General features: G+C 33.7%; 2 protein-coding genes, 1 long non-coding RNA gene and 1 other non-coding gene across 5 annotated transcripts; 2 read left to right on the top strand and 2 right to left on the bottom strand.

Moving 5' to 3' along the window:
* Window positions 1-3,099: 3,099 nt before the first annotated feature.
* LOC144562376 (uncharacterized) lies at window positions 3,100-3,494 on the bottom strand. The gene has a single exon (XM_078311597.1). The coding sequence runs from the start codon at window positions 3,421-3,423 to the stop codon at window positions 3,211-3,213; it is 213 nt and encodes a 70-aa protein (XP_078167723.1). The 5' UTR covers window positions 3,424-3,494; the 3' UTR covers window positions 3,100-3,210.
* Window positions 3,495-5,052: 1,558 nt separating this feature from the next.
* On the bottom strand, window positions 5,053-5,132 carry TRNAL-UAG (transfer RNA leucine (anticodon UAG)). Its single transcript has one exon. It is a non-coding gene; the product is annotated as a tRNA-Leu (tRNA).
* Window positions 5,133-7,011: 1,879 nt separating this feature from the next.
* On the top strand, window positions 7,012-15,865 carry LOC144562462 (CBS domain-containing protein CBSCBSPB1-like). 2 transcript variants are annotated; one of them, XM_078311691.1, is made up of 14 exons: window positions 7,012-7,452; window positions 7,778-7,946; window positions 10,224-10,356; window positions 10,838-11,008; window positions 11,904-11,982; window positions 12,319-12,432; window positions 12,641-12,707; window positions 12,913-13,018; window positions 13,118-13,176; window positions 13,455-13,579; window positions 13,987-14,117; window positions 14,283-14,368; window positions 14,854-14,943; window positions 15,420-15,865. In XM_078311691.1, exons 1-14 carry the CDS (start codon window positions 7,298-7,300, stop codon window positions 15,606-15,608), a joined length of 1,674 nt encoding a protein of 557 aa, XP_078167817.1. In that variant the 5' UTR covers window positions 7,012-7,297; the 3' UTR covers window positions 15,609-15,865. The 2 variants fall into 2 exon arrangements, with proteins under 2 accessions (XP_078167817.1, XP_078167816.1); XM_078311690.1 differs by having other exon boundaries at window positions 13,118-13,193; window positions 13,466-13,579.
* Window positions 11,188-11,783, top strand: LOC144562464 (uncharacterized). The gene is made up of 2 exons (XR_013514088.1): window positions 11,188-11,233; window positions 11,648-11,783. It is a non-coding gene; the product is annotated as an uncharacterized LOC144562464 (long non-coding RNA).
* Window positions 15,866-24,984: the final 9,119 nt, after the last annotated feature.

Below are 24,984 nucleotides of genomic sequence, written 5' to 3'. Positions count from 1 at the left end.
TTACCTAAAGACGAAGTAGGGGGAAATTAGGGGTGTCAATGGCACCCTTTTATCTGTTTATCCGGCCCGTATCATATCCAAAAACACAAATAATGATAAAAAAAAAAATTTCGTAATCTTACCCGTTATCTTATAAAATAATTTTAAAAAATAAAATTATATATATAAATATATATTTGTATGAAGATATACATGATACAATAAAATGTTATATTTTATTAAATTTTTATAATACAAATTTGTATTCATTATTTTTTTTTTTTCTTGTTTTGAAAAATATTATACCGAAAGCACAAATCAAGATGTCAATGGCATTTTTTTATCCGTTTATCCGACAAGTATCATATTCGAAAAGACGGATAAGAATTAAGATTTTATTTTGTTATCATAATAGGTACGTGTATGAAAATGCCCCCATCCAATCCGTATTGTATCCATTGACACCCCTAGGAAAAATGTATGTTTCCTTATTTTTTTTAACGGCGAAAATATATATAATGGTCAAGCTTAAAAATTGAGCCATATCGGCTATGGCCTATGAATATGGAAAAATAAATTGAAAACTGAAAAAAGACCTTCCCTGCTCTTTATGTTATGTTTCTGCGCTGACATTTATATATGTCTCTAGAGTGAGTCTACGGTACTATGCATATCACCATTTATTTGGTCTATAATATGGATTAATATTTTCGTTTTCAAAATTCTAATGGTCAATCTAAACCAGTCAATATAATTTAATATAAATATGTACTTGCAACCAAATTTTATATTTTTTAGAATTTTTGTACTGTTTTTTAAGATATGTAGAAAATCAGTGTTTTTGGATGGTTCAGAATTTTCTGATCAAGTCCCATATTAATATGTAGAAAATTCTAAACCATCCAAAAACAGTGATTTTCTACAATATCTTAAAAAATATAAAATTTGGTCTGCAAGTACATATTCATATGGAAATCATGTTGAACGGTTCAGATTGACAGTTAAAATTTTGAAAACAAAAATATTAATCCATATTACGGACCAACCCACGATAACATAGACTCACTCGTATCTCTATACGCAATACGGCAATCTTTCAAAGGGGCCTATTTCATTGCGCCCATTCCGACTGAAATTTAAAATTATCTCTCCGGCCCAATATATTGGGCCGATTTAATCCGAGTTTTCTATGGGCCTATTCACCTTGACATTTCTTGCTTCTTTTGTTTTGCACATCCGAATAATTGATGCAAAGATTTACATATCAAATTTTTTTTTATTGAAAATCAAAGTTTAACTAAAAAGTTTACATGTTTTGTAATTCATCCTCATTTTTCAAGAAAGTTAAGAAAAATTGAAAATTAAAAAATAAATATAATTAATTTTTTTTATGTAACTTACCCTCTGATCGGAAAGGTGAAGGGAGCAACAAACGCGAAATAGAATTAGAATCGCATGTCGCGTTCGTGATCGGAAGCGAAGGAGAAGCTAGAGAAGAGTTCAATTTACGCGACTTTTCGACCCTCAAATCGCGTCAGCAAATCTCCGCCAAAACGTAGGTATTTGGCGAGAATTGATTGTTTGCTCGTGAGAAGACTTGTCTACCCTCGTCGTTCTTCTCTTCCTTCGTCAACTGCACGGTGAAATTGATCTCCTTTCTTCACATCAGGAGGTCCGACGAGGTATTGAATTTTTTTCTCCAAATTTGTATCGTTCTTCAGTAAATTTTTTTTTCAATTTAACATTCATTTTCTTAGTTCTCGGAAATTCTAACAATGACAATTTCTATAAATTCAACAAATATGATGAATGATTTTTTTCCTCTTGAAAATGAATTCTACTCACTTGTAAATAGTTTCCGATCAGAAAATTTCAAATCAAAATCATTTCTATTCATCTCATTTTAATGAAATGAACTCATTTCTTATGTTCCGTTGTTTCCGATCAGAGTGTTAGTGTGTACATGAATTGAATTGACTGTTCGGATATATATATAAAAGCCAATACCTAATTCTATGTAGACTTGCATTGGTCAATATAAACATGCATGTCATCTGATCAGAATGACTTGCATGAGTCTCAACTAACACATGTCTGTGTATTTGTTTCCTCCCCTGGTTGGACCCCAACAAAGTAATAATTATTGTACCAAACTGACCACCTAACATGTTCTTGCATCATACATGCGAAACTAAAAATATAAAATAAAATCTTCTGTGCTATAAATTAAGGCTTCATAATTTTGTCGTTTTATCCCATCTTTTTGACCTTTTTTTTTTTCTTTTATCTATCTTTTAACCCATCAGGACTACAAGTTGTAGAGGTCGGTGACATGTCTCTATCCATATTTTGCATCGACAAGTGATTTCCAGCTCAGAATGCATGCTATTCCAGTAATAAAGAAACCTAATCAACACAGTACATTCATTTATATTTAATATTCTACTTATATAATGTACTTAAATTAAAATATAAATAAATGAAAGTAATCTCTTTTTTAGCAAAATAATTGAAATTAATTTAAAGTTAATTTTAAAAGCACTGCACTACCTCATACAATTAATTTTGATTGAGTTTAGCATTAAAAAGGTTAAAATGAAATTCTCATACATCCCATAAATTAATTTCTGAGATGGATTAGTGAAAAAGAAATATTAGTTTTGCCAACATAACATTTTAAAAATAACTTCACTAAAAATTTATTCTACTTTCCTGAAATTATCATGCATTCTTAAAATTGTAAATGAAATTGCCATGCACCTAAATTTTGAACTTAGAATAAAATTACCAATATAGATGTTCTTAATGCTCACTAGCTTTGGCTTCGTTGTTATACTTAATTAGCTCTCTCATTCTCATATGTAAATAACCAATTACTGGGAAAAAAAAAGTGTAATTCAACTGTATTTAATTTTATTTCTCTTAGCATATATATATATACTCAAAATCATATAAGTTAGCCCAAGTAGGAGTATACGAAGAACATAATCAGAGATCAGGATGACTATTAATTATATGAATTAATTGGTTCACCTTAAAATAATACATGCCTTAATAACTAATATCAGAAGAGCCAAAAAGCATAGCTGTGAGCTGTCAATTCCAGCAGAGAATCAACAATTCAACATAACCCTCAATTTTATTTCTTGAATATATCACAATTAACATAAGAAAACAAAAACAAAATACCAACCAAAAAAGAAAACTAGGAAAGGAAATTAATTAAGCAACTTATGATCCGAGGTAGACATGAACATTAAGCGCCAGGAGAAAAATGGCGATGAGTGCCAGGTAGATGATGGAATGGATGAAAATGGAAAGGCCACTTGTTTGCAACGTGCTAAATTCGATGACTCGGTTCTTACCCGGCATCTGGCAAAGCAGCCCCGGCGATAAAAGCACGAACAACACTACTGCGACGAACACCGGCCCCCAATCCGACATCCTCTCTCTCTCTCTCTCTCTCTCTCTCTCTCTCTCTCTCTCTGGTGAGTTGTACTTTGTAGCAAGAGTTGGTAATGTTAATGATTGATTTATCTCAAGAGTTAATGTTTATAGGGTTTGTAAAAGGGAGCCTACGGAGCAGTATAAATAATTAAACCTGTTTACCCGGTTTGTACATTATGCAATCCATTATTCTTGTATTGTAATTTGTATTATTGAAGTATATCTGACTGAAGACATATGTCATTAATCATTATGTTAATAAATTCTATTTTGATTTTTCATTATTTGGTGGGTTTTGTGTTACAGCTAGATTGTTGGATATGGATCTAAATAATGGGTTACCCGACCCGAATGCGGCCTACAGAGATGTGGTTGGGAATATGGAATCAAACTGGTGTATCAATCCGACGTCATACAAGGGGTCCATTTATAACTACTATTTGATTGAGAAATCTATTTATACGGACAGTTCGATCGTATGAATCGGGTTTAGGTACTGATATATCCGCAATCCAATTAATATTTTCAACCCGATAGTGAGGTCTATAGTCGTCAAACGTTAATTTGGCCTGGTAATATTTCATGTAAGCTTGCCTGTTATTTTTTTTGTATTATACGATATTAAATTATAAAAAAAAATTAATGCACATTTTTAATCCAATTAATATTTTCAACCCGATAGTGATGTCTATATATAGTCGTCAAACGTTAATTTGGCCTGGTAATATTTCATGTAATCTTACCTATTATTTTTTTTTTGTATTATACGATATTGACTTATAAAAAAAATTAACGCACATTTTTAACTCGTTTAGTAAATAAAAATTAATAATTTGAATTTTTTTATTTGAACTGATTCAATGATAATTTAAATTGATTTTACTCCGAATGTAGTACTAAGATCATTTTAAAATTATAATAAAGTTGAGTTCTTATGATTCCACGAATTCAAGTAAAATTGAAAGATTGGCGATTCTTTTCACTTAATCACATAGAGGTATGAGAATCAATTTTTAGTCTACGGACATAAGCAACACTTTTGTGTGAGAGGTTCGGATGAAAAAATTTCTTGTCGATATTATATAATTAAGTATTTTGATTTTCAATTTTTTTTTTATTAAAAAAATACAGAGAGGTATCTCGGATACATAAATGCTACTCATTTATTATTTATTTATACGATTTTTTTATTATTAATTGGATGACTCTTGTATTAAGTTTATAATTATCTTCTTATTTAAAAAAAATGTGTTTGATTTATCTAAGGTACAATATAAATCTTAATACAATTATATTGTTTATCCTTGTAGATTTATTTAACATTGAAAAAATACATGTGCTTAATTTTTTTTTTTTTCGAAAGATTTTAATGTTTTCCTCAATGTATATTTTTTGTAAGCGAAGTTCGGGAACAACTATAGTAAAAACAAATTCTCAATTAAAAATAATTCCATAAGTCAAAAATTAATTATTAAAATATAGTACAAACATATTCAGAAATAATTTATTTTGCTGTACCGCTTTTAAAATATGCTAATATTCGAAGCTCGTGAAATTTGTAAATTATTTGGAAAAGAATTCAGGAACGAATTCATTTTTTTTAAAATAAAAGTGTGTGTATAATCGTGACAGCTGTGGGATTTGAACCCACGCCCTTTCGGACCAGAGCCTAAATCTGGCGCCTTAGACCACTCGGCCAAACTGTCAGATGTTGGCATTTAACACATTTGTTTATTCTTAACTACTGCAGGTCAGTCAAATGCTGTAACCTATAGCTATAGGTGAAAACTGAAAATCAATGCAAACTGAGTAAAGTGCTGGAGTATTGACCTATATTTTTACTATGAAAAACAAATACTGAGAAAGCATTTCACCTACAACATTTCTAAGCAAGCATTTATCTGATTTTCTCCAAGGAAAACACTTTTTTTTTTTTTTAGAAAAAAAAAAACATTTTACTTATGAGAGAAACGCTTATCGATAAGCGTCCGTGTTAAGTTTTTTTATTTCTTCAAATACGTGTTACTTTTTTTAATTTATTTTATAAAATGCTAATTAAAAGGCTTTACAATTTTGCTACTTGTATCATTGAATACTAGTATCGTGTTCTTGTGACTCACGTATCCTGTGCTGTGACTATTCGCGTCTCATGATCATCTTTAGAAAATTTGACATAGCACGTCACGTCACGCAAAAGATCTAATCATGACACGGCACAACACGTAGTCACGCGAGTTACATGTAATTAGGACCGTTAGATCTTGATCAAATAGTGAATCTTGAATAAACTAACCTAAATTATGATCAAATAGTCACGCGAGTCATGTGAGTCATAACACATTTAGGCACAGCATGAGTCATGTGGCATGATCATTCGTGTGATGTGACCACCCCTTGACATTTTTATTACAGCACGACACAACACGTGAAATATTAATTTGGTCACAGCCCAAGACCAAAATCATGGCGTGTTAGTTACGACACGACACAACACGTTTCTTCCACTCTAATCATGATCATTCAAAAAGATGATATAATTTGCATATAAATAGTATGTGTGATGAATATGTCTAAATAAATTTAAATTTCTACATATAGAAAACATCAAATAGATACATAGAATCAAAATATATCTGATCTGAGAGCTAATATTTAATCATAAATTACATTTTTAATCAAAGCCATAAGCAAATCAGCACATCTGCTTGCATAATATAAAAATGGAGAATTGAATGTCATTGGACCAATGGCTAACATTACAACGTCAAAACCGTCAAGGGACATCTATTGGAAATCTGTATCATATGGCTAAGAGCATCTACATCTCTAAAACTCAAAAGGATTTCTAAATAGCTGTTAACTATTTTTTAGAAATTATGGTCTTTAAAGTTTCTAACTCTCACATCTCTGAAACTCATTTTAGAGTTTCTATTAAGCCACGTCAGCAATAAATTAAAAAAGAGAAATAATTTGAGCCAATCATTTGGCCAACACAGAGTTTATAAATAGTTTCTTAATAAGAAACTTTAATGTATAGTTTCTAAATAAGAAACTCTTCCACATCTCTAAAACTGAATTATAAACTATCACGTTAAATTAGAAACTCTAATAGTTTCATAAATGTAGATGCTCTAACAATGGCTAACATATCGACAGTCCAATTAGAATCCGAGTCAATTCGACTCGTGATAAAATGCAAAGAACCCTTTAATATTTGTGTTAATACTTAACACAGATTGGATCGTCGAGTAGACGGTAGCCCCTTCGCAATGAGTCTGCATTTTCTGTATTAATTCAACTTTTGAGTTAATACATCTAATCAAAATTCAAATTAATTCGCTCTCAGGCACATCGCATTTTTAATATTTGTGTCAACATTGGACGGTCCAGATTGACTATGCATTAACTCTACGAATTCCTGCACATTTGGAGCCGTGTAGCGTGTAGGTAAGTAATATCCAGTTTCTTCTTTTTTCTTTCCTTAGGAAGTAGCCAATAATTACTATCCATTTCCCAAACAATGGAGACGTGCTTGTCAATAATTATTCTAGATTATCTCTTTTTTCAACCCATAATCTAAAATTCCATCGCAGCCAATTTCCTGTATCTCACATCTTACTTCGTTAATGAAGCGGGTTAACTATCCTTAACCAGTCATTTAAAGTTGTACGAAATATTGATAGTTATAGCCACATAAATTTATTTTCGTAATTTATAATTATCTCTCCCAAAAATCGGGGGGTCTCCAGAACAGAGAGAGCGAGTTACAGATTTGAGGGAACAACCATCGACGAAGGAAGAGACATTATAATCAGACGCCACAGATTTGAAAGAGAGTCCCGCGAAATCTGAGCCGTCCGATTGGCCGGAGATGGAAGGCTCTGGCGGAGGCGGAGGCGGAGGCGGAGTCGGAGGCGATGGCTCCGTATCGAGGCGCAGTAGCGTCTCCCTCACAAGGCGGAGAACGGAGAACGGTGGTGCCGCCGCCGATACCTTGCGCCGTAATTCCATCTCTCGCCCTCCTGCGTAACCTCTCTCTCTTTCTGTTTTTTCATCTTGTCATATTAATTATATCTTACCTATAATGGAGCCTCACGAGCCTTGTCAATTGTAAAACTGACAGCTTATGTTTGAATTATACGCCTTATATCCTTGCTCTAGCCTGACATTCGCAATTTGCGCCTATCTAAATTAAATTCTCAGTCCTTTATTTACCTGTTCTTTTTATTAACACTCTCTGAAATTACTTTATACCCCTGCAGGAGCTCATTACTTGATTATCTCTTTTTTATTTAAGCTTTTCAATCGATATTTTAATAGTATCGTTTTAATTTATATCCTCTCTGTTTAGTGGTGCAACTGGAGAGAGAACTGTGAAAAGACTGAGGCTATCTAAGGCTCTGACAATCCCTGAAAGTACAACTATACTTGAGGCATGTCGTCGCATGGCTGTCAGACGTGTTGATGCTGTGTTATTAACAGATTCTAATGCATTACTTTGCGGGATCATTACTGATAAGGTATGATTTTTTTACTGTATTTCTGCAACCAGCTTATGCTAGCTAGTATGGACGTGGTACTTTATTGACTTGACCCCTTTTTATTCTTTTATTTTACTTAATTTTGTTTACATTTGAGGTTATTCATTTGTCTTATTTTGCAACTCGTTAAAGCTGATCCTAATTGTTAGTTGAAAGTTGATCGATCCAAAATTTGATACAATTATACTGAATTGTTCATCAGAGTTAGGCTTATTTACACCAGACAGTACATGAGGCTAAGAGGGTCTGGCTGAGGCTCAGTTTGATATTGAGACTTGGTTGGGCCCACAGGTTTATATAAATTTTGCACACTTTTCAGAGGGTTCCTTAAAGCATCAGGTAAACTCAGGCTTAATTTCTTAACTAGATACAAGGCCTCCTGTTGATTTAACCTTTTCCATCTCTTTGAAGAAGTAGAAAGGCCAGAGGCCTACTTCATTTTTTTTACCAAACAAAAGGTTCAAGAACAAGAATTTGTAGGGAAAAGTAAAGTAAGAAAAAGAACGTCTCCTAGCAATGCAAATCCTAACACCTCACATCTAGGATTATGACACTTTCAAGGATTCCTGATGTGTGAGCTGTCCCTTTGAAAGTCAAATGGTTTCTCTTCTTCCAGATATGTCATAAGGTCATGAAGGAAGTAGAGTTGCACTGTCCTCATTGAGTAAGACTGTTGTTGCAGAGGATGCGCAACCAAAACTTCTTGGAGATTACAATCTTGTAATAGATCATGGTGAATGGCGGGCAGCATGAGCTTCCAGGTGTGAATTGTGTAAGGACATATCGTGAAGTGGTGATTGGTGTTTTAAATCTGAAGCGTCGGACAGAAGATGCAGGAAGTGTTCTGAGGCCATCATCTAGGTCATGTTTGGTTGTGGAGTAAAGTTAATGAGAGAGTAAATTGCTTACTCTTCTCATGTTTTACACCTCGTTTGATAGTTTAAATCTTAGCTTAAATTAATCTACATGGAGGAGTAAGATGTTGAGAAATGAACCTCTGCCTTTGACAGTGGGCCTTATAGGCGGAGTAAGTTAATCCACCTAGAGAGGTTGAGTAACTTATTCCGGATTTACTCATCTCTTACTCCATCTTACTCCTATTTTACTCCTCGTTTAAGCAGCTTAAATGTGGAGTGAGGGACTTACTCCACCTCTTACTCCACAACCAAACACGACCCTAGCGATTAGATTAGCTTAGGTCAGAAGTTTGTTTTACAGTAAAAGCCAATAAACAATGTTGATCTTTAGGGGTTTCTGGTTTCTGTGTAATGCAGGGTAATACCACCAGATTTGGCAAGAATAGGCCGATTTGGTGGTGAAATTGTAACCATGATTGCCCATCTCCGGACAGTGGTCCCTTGTGTTGCATTATTAGGTAATAGTGAGTCGATCCTGTACAAAGAAGGAGAGCAGAAGATGGTTTGAATTTGGGTCTGAGGCAACAAAGTGAAGGTACCCCTACGTGCCTGTGCAAAAAGGATGGCCAAAGCGATGACAATTTGGGCCAGCCCAATGTAGCATTTGAGGAGCAAGGCTTTGTTTTGTTCCTCGAGATCTCTCGGTCCCAACCCGCTGTTACTTTGGACAGTCAGACTTTCCCGATTTAAATCTCCCCAATGCATTTGTCATCTCTTCTCAAGTAAAACTGTCTGTTAATTGTTTTAATATGCCAAAGGATGGAGGGTGGAGTAGGAAAGCTTGCATACAGTGTAGGGGCAGGGCATTGCTTCAGCCACTTGTGTGACAATTTTTTTAGTAAATCTTTTAAAGTAGAGGGAAATATGCAAACAATACAAAATTTCAAAATAATACACAGCACCATTATAATAAACTGTATTAAAAGAATGTGACAACTTGTATAACAGCTCAACTAATTTCAATAACCGGATAAGATATATTATAAGTAAAATTTATATGTTATAGATTTTTAATTAGGAATAGTACTATACAATACTAGAGAAGCAACATAATTTATATCAAAAACAAAAATTACCATTTATGCAATATACCTACAAGTTTTAAACAGAGCATGCATAAAGCTATACGGTTTTCAAACTTAAGGTAAGTTGTGCTTGAGGTTAATTGGGTTAGCTTTAAGCGAAATTACTTAATTGAGGCTTCAAGTTTTGTTCTTCATTACACAATGATATGATTCCTGGTGTTGTCCAGGAATTTTTTTTGTACACTTGTTCTCATGTTCTACAAGTACTTAATGGTACAATTTACCTATTAGTTTGTTTCGAAACTTTATTGAAGGATATAACCACAAGAGTCATTGCAAAGGAATTGAAGCTGGATGAAACACCTGTTTCAAAGGTGATGACCCGAAACCCTGTTTTTGTGCTTTCTGACACACTGGCAGTTGAGGCTTTACAAAAGATGGTTCTAGGTTTGTATATAATAATAACTCTGTGAGCTTTAGTTTTATAACATTTTTTCCCTTTTATTCTTTTGGCGCTTGTGTTGGAAGCCTATCAACTGAATTGGGAACTCGATCTCGTATCATTATTTTTCAGTACTGACATTTTTTTGTTTATACTGGTCAAAAACCAGTTGATCGCTATTTAGATTGTTCTTTTTTGTTTTGTTATTTAGTCGGGTTTAGATAATGCTATGTGGGTTCCCAATCGATTCTTAAGTATGATGTATGACACAATAACTCCTAAAGACTTGATAATTAATCATAGTAATTACAAAACCATGAGGCTACCACCAAATACTTGAACCATATTTTGTCTTTTTGGTTCGTGATCTTCGTGGGTTTTCCGTACTTCCCTAGCAGTAAAGAAAATGGATTAATTTTTTAGTATATTGAAAAAAAAATCTTTGTTTCTCTATATATTTATATATCTTTTAAAAAAATGAAATAGGGAAATTCAGGCATCTGCCTGTGGTGGAAAACGGGGAGGTAATAGCACTGTTAGATATTGCAAAATGTTTATACGATGCGATAGCACGAATGGAGAGAGCAGCTGAGAAAGGGAAGGCTATAGCTGCAGCAGTTGAAGGTGTAGAGAAACATTGGAGAACATCTATTTCTGGTATTCTTATCTTCCCTATGATGTTAGCTTGGTTTATGACTAGACAGTATTCTGTATTTACCCATGACAATCAACTTGTGCTTATCTGGTTTCTCCGTTTTAACATTTGTATCAAGGGTTTCTGATGTTGCACAAGCTTACAACCTATTAAATATTGCAAACCATGTATCTCATGTGACAAATGTTTTTCTTAATGCACATTGCATAATTCACATGCAGAAACATGTTAAATTTTGAGTTTGCCTGGGATAAGCATGAGATAAAAAGTGAAAAATAAACGCACCTCATTCATCCTCTTAAAAGACGTTATTTCCAGTTTAGTGGATTGATTATTAGATACTAGCCAAAAAACTTATTCATGCATGCAAAAATACCATAATTCTTCGTTTGAAATATGTTGTCCAAAATAAGTCTGTGGTTACCTGTGGTTTATACTAACCGGGACACTCTTCTTTTTCATAGAAAATCTAGCTGTTATATAGTGGTGTTCTATCTCGTAGGTCAGTATTGCACCATTTAGGTTTTCATTTGTATGGTTTTACCCGGTCCACATTGATGCTTGAGCCCCTGTTTAGTCACAGACCTCAATCAAACACCAAAATAACAGCATATTAGAAGAGACTTGTATTACAGCCAAAGTGATATAGATGTGTAGTCGTGGCAATTACCAACATTTCTTTATAATGATTTCCTTATTTCTGTTAAATTACTAGTCATCCCCAAAAGAAGAAAAATAAAAGAACATTATATCAAATAAAAAGATCGAAATAAAGAATAGAAAAAAATGGAAAATAAAAATAAAAGCACAATAATATCAAAGAACCTTTGCCTTCTATTAGAGAAACTAAGACAAGTTATTTTTGGGCCCTGAATACCAAGTGGAATTTGATTTCAGGTCCAAATTCTTTTATTGAGACCCTTCGTGATCGGATGTTTAAGCCATCTCTCTCTACTATCATCCCAGAGAATTCAAAGTAGGTAATATCCTATCATTATGTTATGTAAAAACAGAAAAGCATATGTTTCTTTTTTGCAAAAAAAAAAAAGAGGGATATGGATGTATACCCTTCAAAACTTTATTTCGTGAATGACAAGCTTGCACCAAAAACTTGTAAACATCTCATATCATCTTCAGTTCCACCTATGGGTCTTATAAGAAAATATTGGCTTTTGTAAGTGTAAATGCATACAGCTAGTATATCATGTTTTTTTCCTGAAGAAGTTTCCTTAAAAACTGTGATCTATGGTACTCTCAACTCCTATTACTTTATTTTCATATTGATGATGTAACACTTCTTTTGTTTTTGCAGGGTGGTAACTCTGTTGCCTTCCGACTCAGTGTTAACTGCGTCGAAAAAGATGCTCGAATTTAAGATCAGTTCGGCTGTTGTTATAGTCGATGGGAAGCCTCGTGGAATTTTAACGTAAATGCCTATATCATTAACAAAAAAAATTCGTGTCGTGAATGTCTAAATACTCGATTTGCCTCTTACCAAACTGGAAATGAAAAACACTGGTTCTTTTCTTGTTCTAATCCAATAAATTACCAATATAACCCACCTTCCTTTATGAATAATAGAGTATTAATTTAAAATATGCATCTCTTAGAAGACTTACTTTCTTTCAAATCAGGCCTAGAGACATTTTGATGCGTGTGATAGCACAAAACTTATCCCCAGAGTCAACTCCAGTGGAGAAGGTACATCTTATTTGCAGAATAGCTTCAACTCGTACAGTTTAGTAAGGAAAGAAATATAAGATGGAAACAATTCCATTTAGAAAACGCAAAATAGAAGTGAAAAGTAAACTGTCAATAATTAACCTGGATAATTTCGAGCACTGATTATATTGATTGTTGTCATGAGCTGCTCGGTTTATATTAAGTCATGTATGCTTTTTTGAAGGTCATGACCACAAATCCTGAATGTGGCACAGTTGACATGCCAATTCTAGATGCACTCCACACCATGCATGATGGCAAATTTCTCCATCTTCCTGTTGTAGACCGAGGTCCTATTTCTCTACAATATTCTTTTTTTTCAGTATCTACAATTCTCTTCAATTCAAGCTATTTTCTGAATTGTCACAATTTCTTCTTCTTGGTACTAGATGGGAATATAGTAACAGTTTTGGACGTCATTCATATCACTCATGCGGCAGTGGCAACGGTAGGTTTTCTGCATCTGTAAATTTAGGGGTTTGTTTGTGAGTTTTAAGATGACTTGGGATGCACCCTGCACATAAGTTTTTGATAGTCTTTATATTTTGTGTTTAGTTCAGTCAGTTAGATCTGGTAATGTTACTACAGCAATCCCTGATACCAATGATGACATCAGTATGATACTGAAGCTGCCCCTTACAGATAGAACTTATCCCGTCTTTTGGGTATGGTGGCAGTATTGGGATTTGGTGCAGTGTTTTTAACTTCACTATGTGAAAAGTTCAGGTTGGTACAAGTGTGGGAACTGGTACTGGTACTGGTACAGGTACAGATGGGGGGAGTGCTATGATGCAAAAGTTTTGGGATTCTGCTATGGATATTGGGCCAGATGATGATTCTGACAATAGAAGGTTGGTATCTCTTTCACAGATTGAAATTTTTGGCCAGTAGCTATTATTGCCAGACCTAGTTTACCTACAGTGTTGCAATTACACCATTAAAACACTACATGGCCCAACTTTTGCCTCAGATAATAAAAGAAAAGTAAAAAAAAGCTAATAATAAGTGGTAAAACCCTCAATTGAGCAGTTGAGCCCAAAGGAAGCCCCAGTTAAACTCAAAGCTTCAAAATTAAATTCTCAAATACAAGCAATCCTCAATGTGCTCAAGTCTCGGACCAAAAGAACTCATTGCACAGTCCTTTTAGCCATCATACTTGTGCTTGTAGTGTTTAACACAGGTCTAATAATAAGGAATTTCATACACTTGAAAACTCATTTTTATGGACTCTTTATTTAACTCATTACTTTATTTGCAGTGAGGGGTCCACAAGGGTTACATCAGAAATGAATGAAGCTGGTCGATCGGCTTTGTTCCCATCAGGTCTTTCTTCCACCTTTGGCTTTAAAATTCAAGACAAGAAAGGACGCATGCACCGCTTCAACTGTGGTAAATTCTATTCCCAATCTCTCGTTTATGTTGTTTTTTGTTTTGTTTTGTAGAACTACTATTTTATAGCTGGATGCTTGTTCTGATGAACTCGACTTTCTTTTTAATTACCATTCTTCTATTTTGTCGGTTTGTGTAATATTTGTTTAATTATTGTTCTAACAGAAATAAACAGCTTAACAGACCTGATAGCATCCATCTTACCAAGAGTTGGAGATGACATTGACCGGAGTAACCTTCCCCAAATTTTGGTACATTTAAAGAATAATTTAATTTAGCTAATTAAAAAAAATGTTAAATTGAGTCCACTTTTAAGTATCAGTTACACAGGGACGGAGGCAGTCTTTCAGCTAATTCAAACACGCAATGGGGGTGAATCGTATAAATTTTTTACAAAAAATATGGGGGTCAATTTTATAGGCCATAACATTTTACTCTAAAACTATACAGTAAAATCATGTCTAAGCACCATATTTTTGAAATAAATGGGGGTCAGTTGATCCCCATTCATCCCAAGGTAGATCTGCCACTGGTTTGACCAGTATTACAGAATTGGAGGTAAAACTGAGGTGTATTCAGAGTTAGGGAAGCTTAACTCCACGTATGGGAAGTTTAATTGGGATTGTATTGGCAAAATGTTCAACTCTTGCGTCTGGTACTGTGTAGTTCGGAAACAAGTAAAATATCCTTGTCTTACAAAATAATATAAATATTTATTTATTTATTCTCTCTCTAGTATGAGGACGAGGATCACGACAAGGTTATTCTTGCATCAGACAGTGACCTTACGGCAGCTGTCGATCATGCTCGACAGATTGGTTGGAAGGTTGGTGATATTTTCTTTCTTTTTGAAAATTTCTCTCTCATGCTGGTTAATCGGGTCCAGTTATTGATGTATCTGTCATTTAACTCCCCAATATGATTTTTCATATTTGAACTTTCCTTGTGCGATTACAACATCCCAGACTTCTATATGCTTCTGTGAAATCTGAGATACAATTATCTAATGGTACCAAACTATTAGCCTTTTACACTACTGAAGGGGATAGTTTAGGCGTCATTTGGAAAAAGATTGGTTTTATAGCTTTCCATATTCTGAAAACACATGGATTACTTTTTTATTTTTTGTATGTTTTGTATTTTGGTGGGTAGAAGTTGTGACTTAATATATAAAGGTATCAAGAAATACAAATGTAATATGACAAATTTACAGGTGGTTGCATTTATTTCTTTTATTTGTCTCTTTCTTCTTTGCCCTTTACTGTGAACAAAAGTGTCTTATTTTTTGTTACTATGTTCTAGAGCTTGAGATTGTACTTGGACTACTCGGGTTCAGGTCGGAGGAAGGATTCCACATCAGCACCAGGATCTGATAATTTCGATTATGCACAAAAGAATGCATGGGCAGCTGCTTACAGTGCAGTTGCAGCTGGTGCAGCTCTTGTCGCTGGTTTAGGTGTCATGGCTTATCTAAAACGAGCCGGTTCATAAGAAAACATGCCAACCGTCAGAAGAAACAACAGAAAGTCATTTACATATTGTGACACCATTTTTGTTTGGGAAATCTAATATTGTTTGAAGGGGTATGACCACAAAATAATGTACAATATGACGTTGCATGCAAATGGAGCTTGTCAACCGTGCTTTGTTGTGAGCTAACTATTTGTAAAGGTATTTAATTATTTTATTTACCTCAGTAAAATGTATTGGGTCTCTGATTTGAATTTTTCAATGTGTGAATTTCTTTATGACCAACAAGGCAACACACCTTTCAGTCCTAGACTGATGGTGCTATGCACTTCTAATTTGGGTCAATAAGCCTAAATTGAGGCCCCAAAACTGGACCTGAAGTAGAGAGACTATATCAAAGTTTTTTCTTGGTTCTTTCAACTTTATTTCGGAAAAATAAAATGATTAATTTTGCAATTTATTGTGCATGGGTTCCTATACATTAAATTCAACTGCAGAAAAAGTATGAAATATAATCTAATTTGTAAAGACGCAAACAACTAGAAAATAAAGAGTATCTTCTCAAATATCTGAGCACTGAGCGACCTCAGTTGATCTCACTTCAACAATTATTTTCCGGACCTACCTCAGGTCTGACTGGATCTGAATTCCTAAAAATGAGTCTAAACTGCTCTTTTGTTTGTTCCTCTTTTATATATGAGGGTTCAAATGCCTCCATGTTTTTGTGCCTCCATCATGCCTCCATCATTTTCAAAGTTCAAACAGTCAATCCGAACCGCTCAACCTAATCTCCATACTAAAATATGTTTGGAGACCAAATTTTATATTTTTAGGAATTTTTTTACTATTTTTTTAGATAGGTACAAAATCAGTAAATCTGAACCATCTAAAAACAGTATTTTTGTACCTATCTAAAAAAATAGTAAAAAAATACCTAAAAATATAAAATTTGGTCTCGAAATATATTTTAGTATGGAGGTTAGGTTGAGCGGTTCGGATCGACTGTTTGAACTTTAAAAATGATGGAAAGAGATGGAGACATTTGAACCCTCCTCTTTATATATATCTATATATATATATATATATATATAGAGTATGGCTAACGCGCTTCCTCTAGCATATGGGCCGACCACCGTGAAAACGTGATCAAATTAACATATTGCTAAAGACAAACTTAGCCAGCTTGACGCGTTTATCATGTTAGCATAAACTTCAAATTTTTTACAGCTATCTTATCAGTAGGCTATTGTACTTTTATTAGAAGAATAATCGACTTATTAATTATTACCCAAAAGACTACAGTCTACATGTTTCTTTCCTTGCCCGACAAGCAGACAAAGTGTCGAGATGGACTTCCTCTCAAATTTTGTGTTCTTTCAACCTTTTAACATCTCATCTCTGTTTCTTTTTCCGACTTTCACCTAATTTTACCACTCCGTTAGTCTATTTTACTTTAGAGAAAAGGTTTTGATCCACAGATTTTTGTTCACAGTCTGTTTACAACTTTATTCACTTCTATTTAACTATTTTTAACTGACTCGATCCTCACGATTTGCGTATTTAAATCTTCCTTCCCGATCATCTCTTTCCTTTTTTAATCTCATTTTCAAAAACTTCCAATCAAATTATCTTCCTTACCGATCAGATCGGATCATCTCAATCGGGCACGGCACCACCGATTGGACCCAGCACCACTGATCGGAGTTCTCTCTCTGTCTGTCATGCTAACCCCTTTATCTCTCTACAGATGACACCGATCTCTTTCAAGCAAGGTCCCAGCGGTGCCAAACGTAAGGTTTTCTCCAACGTACTGTACGCAAGGCGTTCTTCCATGATGAACTCTCTCATCAAGATATCGATAATAAAAGGAGAAATCGTAAAGGTTGCTTTGACGGTGCTAATCAGACCATCGCCGCACCAGGTAACTCCGAATGCTTTGTACGATTTCTTATTTGATTCATAAATCCTAGGATGCATTATGCGAACAAATAATTGACAGATGCATATCCTATTTTGATTCGTACGGATGCCTTTTGTGAATAAATAATTAAAGATAACTTCGAATGCTTTGTACGATATCCTATTTAATTCATAAATCTTATGGATGCCTTTTGTGCATAAATGAATTTTGTTTTTATCATACTTGTGATAAATATTTTAATCAATATTTTTTAGATCTGTTTAAGTAATTAATACTTGTGCTTTTATCGGTTATCAACAATTAGGTGTTGTTCGTTTTTTTATTCTTTGTGCTTTGAAAATTTGAATTACGTTTTTTATAAGATTTGTTATTTAAGTTAGAACATTGAATGATGAATTTTACAGGATTGGTGCAAGTCAAATGACATTTTTTCTTTATGTTTGAAAATTGTAATTAGTTTTTATTAGATTTTTTTACATAAGTTACAGGTTTGAATTATGAATTTTATAGGATTGGCTCAAGTCAATTTTACATGATATATGTTGTTATTTTTTAAATGTTATGTATATCATTTTCTATTATATATGGATTTGATTTACGGTATAGGTGACACATTTTACATTATATATGTAATGTTTTCATATGCACTTTATATTATTTGTTATGAGATGTATATGTTACATTTTATATTAAGTAATTTATAATATATAAGATATACTAATACAGTGTTATGAAGATATTTTGATGTACATTATTATATATTTTTTATTTGTGTCTAACATTCTATATTATTGATTTTTACAGTTTTGCCCCAATGGATTTTGATTTGAATGAAGATTTGGCAAGTGATAATTCTACCGTGAATGATGTTGTAGAAATTATGGTTTGTGTTGAACAGATGTTGTGTGTGGTGAATATTATGGTTTTGTTGAACAAATGATGGATGTATGTATAGATTTAGAAATTTTACAGTATACATGAAATTGATTTATAGTTTAGATTTAGAAATTTTACAATATTGATTATTTGTAGGTTTTATGTTTTGTTTTTGTAGTTTAAGCTGAAAGTTTGTATTTTTTATATTTTATTTTATCATTTTCATATGCTTATTTTACATTATTGAAATTTTATAGTTTTTACGTTTTATTTTTTACATTTTAAATTCACAATTTTAAAGTATTGAAAATTTATAATTTTTAAATTGTATTTAATATTTCATCTGTTAATTTTACATAGTTGTAAATTTATAGTTTTTAATTTTTATTTTCACAGTTTAAGTTTATAATTTTACAGTATTAAAAATTGATATTCTTTAAATTTTATTTAATCTGCTAATTTTACAATTTTGTAATTTTATAGTTTTTACCTTCTGATTTCATAGTTTAACTTAATATTTTTACAGTATTGAAAATTGATATTTTTCAACATTTTATTTTATCGTTTTCTTCTGTGAATTTTGCATGTCTGTAATTTTATAGTTTGTACATTTTATTTTTATAGTTAAAGTGATCAATTGCACAGTATTCATTATTTTGATGATTTATTTATGTGTTCATTAAATTGAGAAAAAAGAATAAAAAAATTAATTGGAAAATTTAATTTTGCCTCTTTATCACGTTTTTTTGTCAAAATAATTGCTAATAACTAACACTAACTGCCAATAAATTTCTATAACTACAATTTCCTAAAGTACATTTTTTTTGTCCTGTTGTGTAAGTTGCAATCTGTTTCCAACTATCATGGGACCACTTCAAATAGTTGCCGAATGTTTTGTGATTAACTGATAAATTTTATGTGATATATTGTATAATTATACAGTATGTAGAAGTAGTTTTACAGTATTCGTGCAAGTCAAATCTGTGGATAAATAGTGAACAAAAGTCTGTGAACAAGCGGACGTTTCCTTTACTTTATTATTTGCGTTTAAAAAAGGAATAAAAAGATTCTAGAGGAAGCAGAGACGTGCAAAGACCAAAGAGAGATAAAAGGCAACGGAGGTCGGAATGAAATCCGCTGCAGAAACATGCTTTTTCTTATTCAATCATTGATCTTCATCGAGATTTATGTTTGAAAAAATTTAAACAGTTGAATGAGAAAAAAAAAAAAAAATCTCTGCTTTTTTTTTTGTTAAAAAGAATTGCAGATTCTCTTACATAGTAGTAACTGGTAAGTGTTTATTCTATTTGGAAGAAATCGAGGGGCAGCGATTTGCTTTCACATAGCAACAATCGGAAATACGGTGAAGGTAATTAGTTTAAAAAAAAAATCAGAAATAAAATATTGACATAGATAGTTTGACTTTATGTAATGTAGCAATTATATGAGTTTATTTTATTTTTAATTTTTTATTAATTTGTGCTGTGAAACTATAAATATCTTTATTAAAATTCAATGATTTTAACTTGAGCAAAGTTAGGTGTGTTGTGATAAAATTTAGGGAAAATTTTTTATTTGCCACTCCAAAACTTGAAAATTAGTTATTTGTCACTCCAAAATTTGAAATTAGTTATTTGCCACTCCAAAGTTGTTAAATTATGCTAATTGCCACAAGTATACACTAAATTCAGATTTTTTATTTTAATTATTCTAAAAATTCAACAAATTATAATATTGACCAAAAAAACCCCTGCTATATTACGTGAAATACTGAATCTAGTCAGTTCCCAAACCTCAGCACGCGACTCTCCTCCCCCCCCCTCCTACGCCCGCCTCTCTCCTCCGCCTTTCATCAAAATCGCATCTTGATTGCTTAATTAATATTGACGGTAGTTATATTCTCCGTTAAGTAAACATGAAAACGACTCTTTCTTGGTTTTCTCCGTGAGATAAAATAAGGAAATGATTTTGCTCACTTTCCGCTAGATTCGGATCAAATCGCTTTAAGAAATAAAACATAAATAACTCTTTTATTCCTCCTCCGTCCTCTGTGCTCTCATGAGAAAACAGGCTCCCATCTCTTTCTTTTTTTCTTTCTTTCTTCTCCTCTAACTGTGATTTTGTATGATACAAGAAACTTCTCAAAAGACACCAATATATTAATTTGCAAGGAAGAATCCTTCTTATCACTTAATTAAGGAGAAACACATTATAGTTGAATTCAGGATATAGACTAGCTGAGTTTCTGAATTTCACATGTCGCCAGTAGTAGTTCAGAATTTTATTCGATCTTTGTACCAGCAACACATGAATTGTAGGCTAGTAGTTATGTTATTTGTTTCCATTAATATTTTAATAGTCTGATATGGGAACTGGTATGAAATGTGAAGCCTATGGGATATGTTGCAAAAAAAAAAAAAAAGAAAGAAAAGAAATGTGATGCCAACTGTGATATGGAAACTTGATTTCAGAATACCAAATTTAATGGTCAATGCAAGGTTCATTTTTAATTATGTTTTTATCTTATCAATTCCTCTTTGCTAATAAATTGTTCAATTGGGATAACATGACGCTTAAGTACCACATTGATCAGACTGTGTAAGAACAATGTACCAAATAGAACATCTCTGGTACCAACTGGGACCAACATTAGGTACTAGTTTAGGTTTGTCAAACAAATGACTTATTTATTGGAATAATCTCATGCTTGATCAGGTAGAAGAGCTAAATTGGATCTTCATAATCTCACTTAATTGGTGACAAGTTAAAAAAACTATGACTGAATTGGTGCTAGGGGCATTTCTGGAAACTGCATAATAATTAAATAAAACCCTTTAAGTTTGCATAAATTTGAAACATCACTGAGTATGAATTAATACATATATAATAAACAATGTCATTAGTAATTATAAACACTTGATTTAAGAACGATCATTCATGGAAAAGAAATATGCTATTGCTGCGAATTCACTAGAATGGATAACATCTATATACAAACATAACAAAGAAATCTTATTTATCTCTAAATTGAAGTAATTTATACATCGACATATAGAATCCAGGTCTCAAGGAAAGCACGATGCTCCTCCGAGATTACACCCACACACAGACACAGAGTTCACGAGGCCCCAACCAGCAGTAGAGCTTAAACTAAAATTAGGAAGGCCGGGTCGACAAACATGGCTTTGTTACTCAGACCTCAATATTTTGCCATAGGCCCCAGGCTTAGTCTCCATCATATTGAGTAGTTCCGATGAAGATCCTTACATGGATGGTGCCTACATCAATTTTATAGTACACCTGATGTATTCTTTCGAATAAGATTTCTTCGAATACTAAACCCAACATGATATGCATAGACATTGTCGAATTTGTAGGCTGCATCCTCAGTTGGAAATTCCATGCCAATCTTTGGTTCTTCAAACTCTTGTACTTGTGTGTTTTCTTGATAAGCAGTTTTCATCTATTCATTATCTAAACAAAAGTCCAAATTTAAGTGTGACATCAGTATGCATAACAAACAAACAAAAAAAAAATTGTTTCCATGTACTAGTACGGACTGTACCAAGCACCATAAAACTGGTATCACGTCAATACCAATCACCATTCAAGCATACACCCATATTCTAATCGATTCAAAGCATTCAAGCATTAAAAAGAAAAACAAAAATTGTAAAGCTGGTACAACAATACCAGCACACACAGGGAGGGGTTTATCTAAACAAAATTCAAGGATTTTTCGCAACCACAGAAGAGTCAGAATCAAGCAGCTCATTCAATTAAAATATCAACAAACCAAATCATAGTTCAAAAGAAGGGCGAAGCCTTCGTGCCATCACAGAGAAAAGGAAAAACAAAAGGGTTTAGGCGAATTTACTAGAAAAGCCTTTGTGCCATCACTGAGTCACATGCTCCGCTGTACGGGAGAGAACCGATGGAGGCGACACCATGCAGGAGTTAGGTAAGAGCGAGAGAGAGAGGTCTCTGTCGCCTGTGCGAGAGGATTGAGGGAAGGGAAGCAGTTGGAAGGGAATCGTTGGTTTAGCCTTGTTCCGATCGAAAAAGAAGCAGTTGGAAGGGAAAAGCTTCCGATCGAAGAAGAAGAGAGGCGAAGAGAACTTAGATCTGTTTAGATCTGTTTAATTGGAATGTAATTATTTTATCGGAACATTTGACAAAAGAAGAAGAGAGGCGAAGAGAACTGTTTAATGTACCAGTTCAGTGAAGGGTTGTCACACCCCGCGGCCACGGGTCGTAACAGTCCCCCGCCGTAAGCATACAACGCCGTGTATGCTTACAAGGCTACTCACATTTCAAACCAAACAACAAGCAATTCAAACAAGTTTCTAATATATATATCAGAGTACACAGTCTGGTCAGCATATAATACAACAAAAGTATCTCATCCGGATACCAACCACGAGGCCTACCCTAAATCTATACAACAAAAGATATCTAGGGTCATATACTGGTAAGCTACTAAGGCCTACTACTCTCGTGCCTCTCCGGAATCAGTCGCACCAATACCTGTAAAATAACGGGGAAGGTGGGGGTGAGAATAAATTCTCAGTGCGAATTTGCCACATTTGAATTATTGGACTTGCAATCAAACTCTATATTCAATAATGAAACCCAAACAACAACAATGCAAACAGTTATATAAGAAAACATAAATAACAGAATGCCACTACTTGACAACAGTTAATCAACCTGAAACACAGTTTACGGAATTTCCAAGATGAATCTCAAACACAACATATATTTTGGCTTAACTCGATTCCTAACTCAGTTCAATAGGGCTTGTAGCAATTACAGATGTTCTTTCGAGCTGAACCTTTATCAAACCCACATCTGTAGGGTTACTGACACCTACAGATGGCCAACCGCTGGACCCTTTATCTGACACCCATCTGCAACCGCTTGGCTTAACAGTTTATTAAGGTCTGGTTCCAATCATGTAAAGAAAATCCACTTTAGAATCGTTTCCAATATTCGTCATATTCAATCGACCGTTCAAATGCATTAACACGTAGGAAAATGCTACCGAGCCATAGACGTTACACAAGTCAACCACGATTTCCAATCACACATCTCATAACATAATCACCCTCCCTCGTCCCAACCGGTACTGGGAATATTGAGGGCCGTTCACCTAAGGCCATTTAGGATCCTGGGAATCCAAGTCAGCATACAGCCCGACTTGGCAAATTCATTGGATCCAAGTGCTTAACTTCGTAAATCCATTCACACACATATCAATTCCACTCGTGGTGACTTTAAATCAAAATCAGATCATAATAGATCGACATAACCTATAACCATACCAGTATGCAAATCATTCAATTCAGATCAATTCGAGTTTAATTTGATTGGGCTATGCAAATGCTCTACGCAATTCAGTGATGCAATCAATGATATTCAACATGACAAACAAAAACACAGTTTAATTCCTGAAAATAAAGTATCAAACAAGTCCAAGAATCCCGCACCTTTTTGACGAGCGTACCGCTTAAGCTAAGGATCGGACGTCTCGTATGGTCTCGCAAGTTCTTGCTCGACCGAGCCTACACCTATATCATACGTATACTAGGTTTAACATTGGTTCAGGGTCGAGAGGTTTACTCGAGTTACTTCTAGGGCTTATTGTTAGTTTGTAATAATCTAGAAGTCAATAATACGATAAATTAATCATAAAGCTTTGTTCATGAATTGAATGTTTATTTATATATCATTTTGTTGCCTTGAGTATTATTGCATTTGTGGATCATTTCGAGTTCATGACTGAAATTGTGAAACTCCATAATATAGATAATATATACTCTTAAAAGGTCACTGATCAAGGTAATTAGCAGGAACACTAATTACCGCTATAAGGTTAGTATGTGGATTAAAAGATGGTTAAGTTTTACAAACCACCTGACACGAGATGTCATTTTAATCACATAGATACATGTTCTAGGAACATGGTATTTGACAGACCCCGAATGAAACATTAAATAGAATTGTGTTTGTGTCATTTATGTTTTCATTCAGTGTCAAAGTTCTACAGTATGAGGTATTTATCGTTCCCACTAAGAAATATATATGAGTGAGTGTTATCTAACGCTGTCCGTAAAAAGCAGCCATAACGATAGCATTCCCATATGTATAACTTAGCTGAGGAAGTGATAGTCTACCAAGAATACTACTTGTCCCTCGTATCTCTATACGAGCTATAGCATCACTGGGCCCCTTGATAGAGTTAGATTATCTGCATGCGGTATAATTACAAGAGTAATTATATTTGATAATCTACTCAAGATCAAGAAAAGATACAGTTAACAAGGATGACACATATCTACCTTAAAACTGATCTGATAGCTATGAGACAGAAGAACTGACACAAGTAAATTGTTTACTGGATCGTGATATTGTACAGTACAGCATCATCTGTGTAATTGGATGGTCATGATGTGTTGCCAGATGCCACCCATGACTAACAGAAGTTAAAACAGTTTTAACTCTGTTTACCAACATAACACAGATCCTATTGGGTCACACCATATAGGAGCTACTCGGAGAATCTTACTGATTAATTATAAATTGATTATAATTAATATT

Source organism: Carex rostrata, chromosome 11 (genome assembly GCF_964058835.1).
Source record: "Carex rostrata chromosome 11, lpCarRost1.2, whole genome shotgun sequence".
Taxonomy (NCBI): domain Eukaryota; kingdom Viridiplantae; phylum Streptophyta; class Magnoliopsida; order Poales; family Cyperaceae; genus Carex; species Carex rostrata.
Note: the sequence above shows the minus strand (reverse complement) of the source record. Positions and strands in the feature narration are given on the sequence as shown.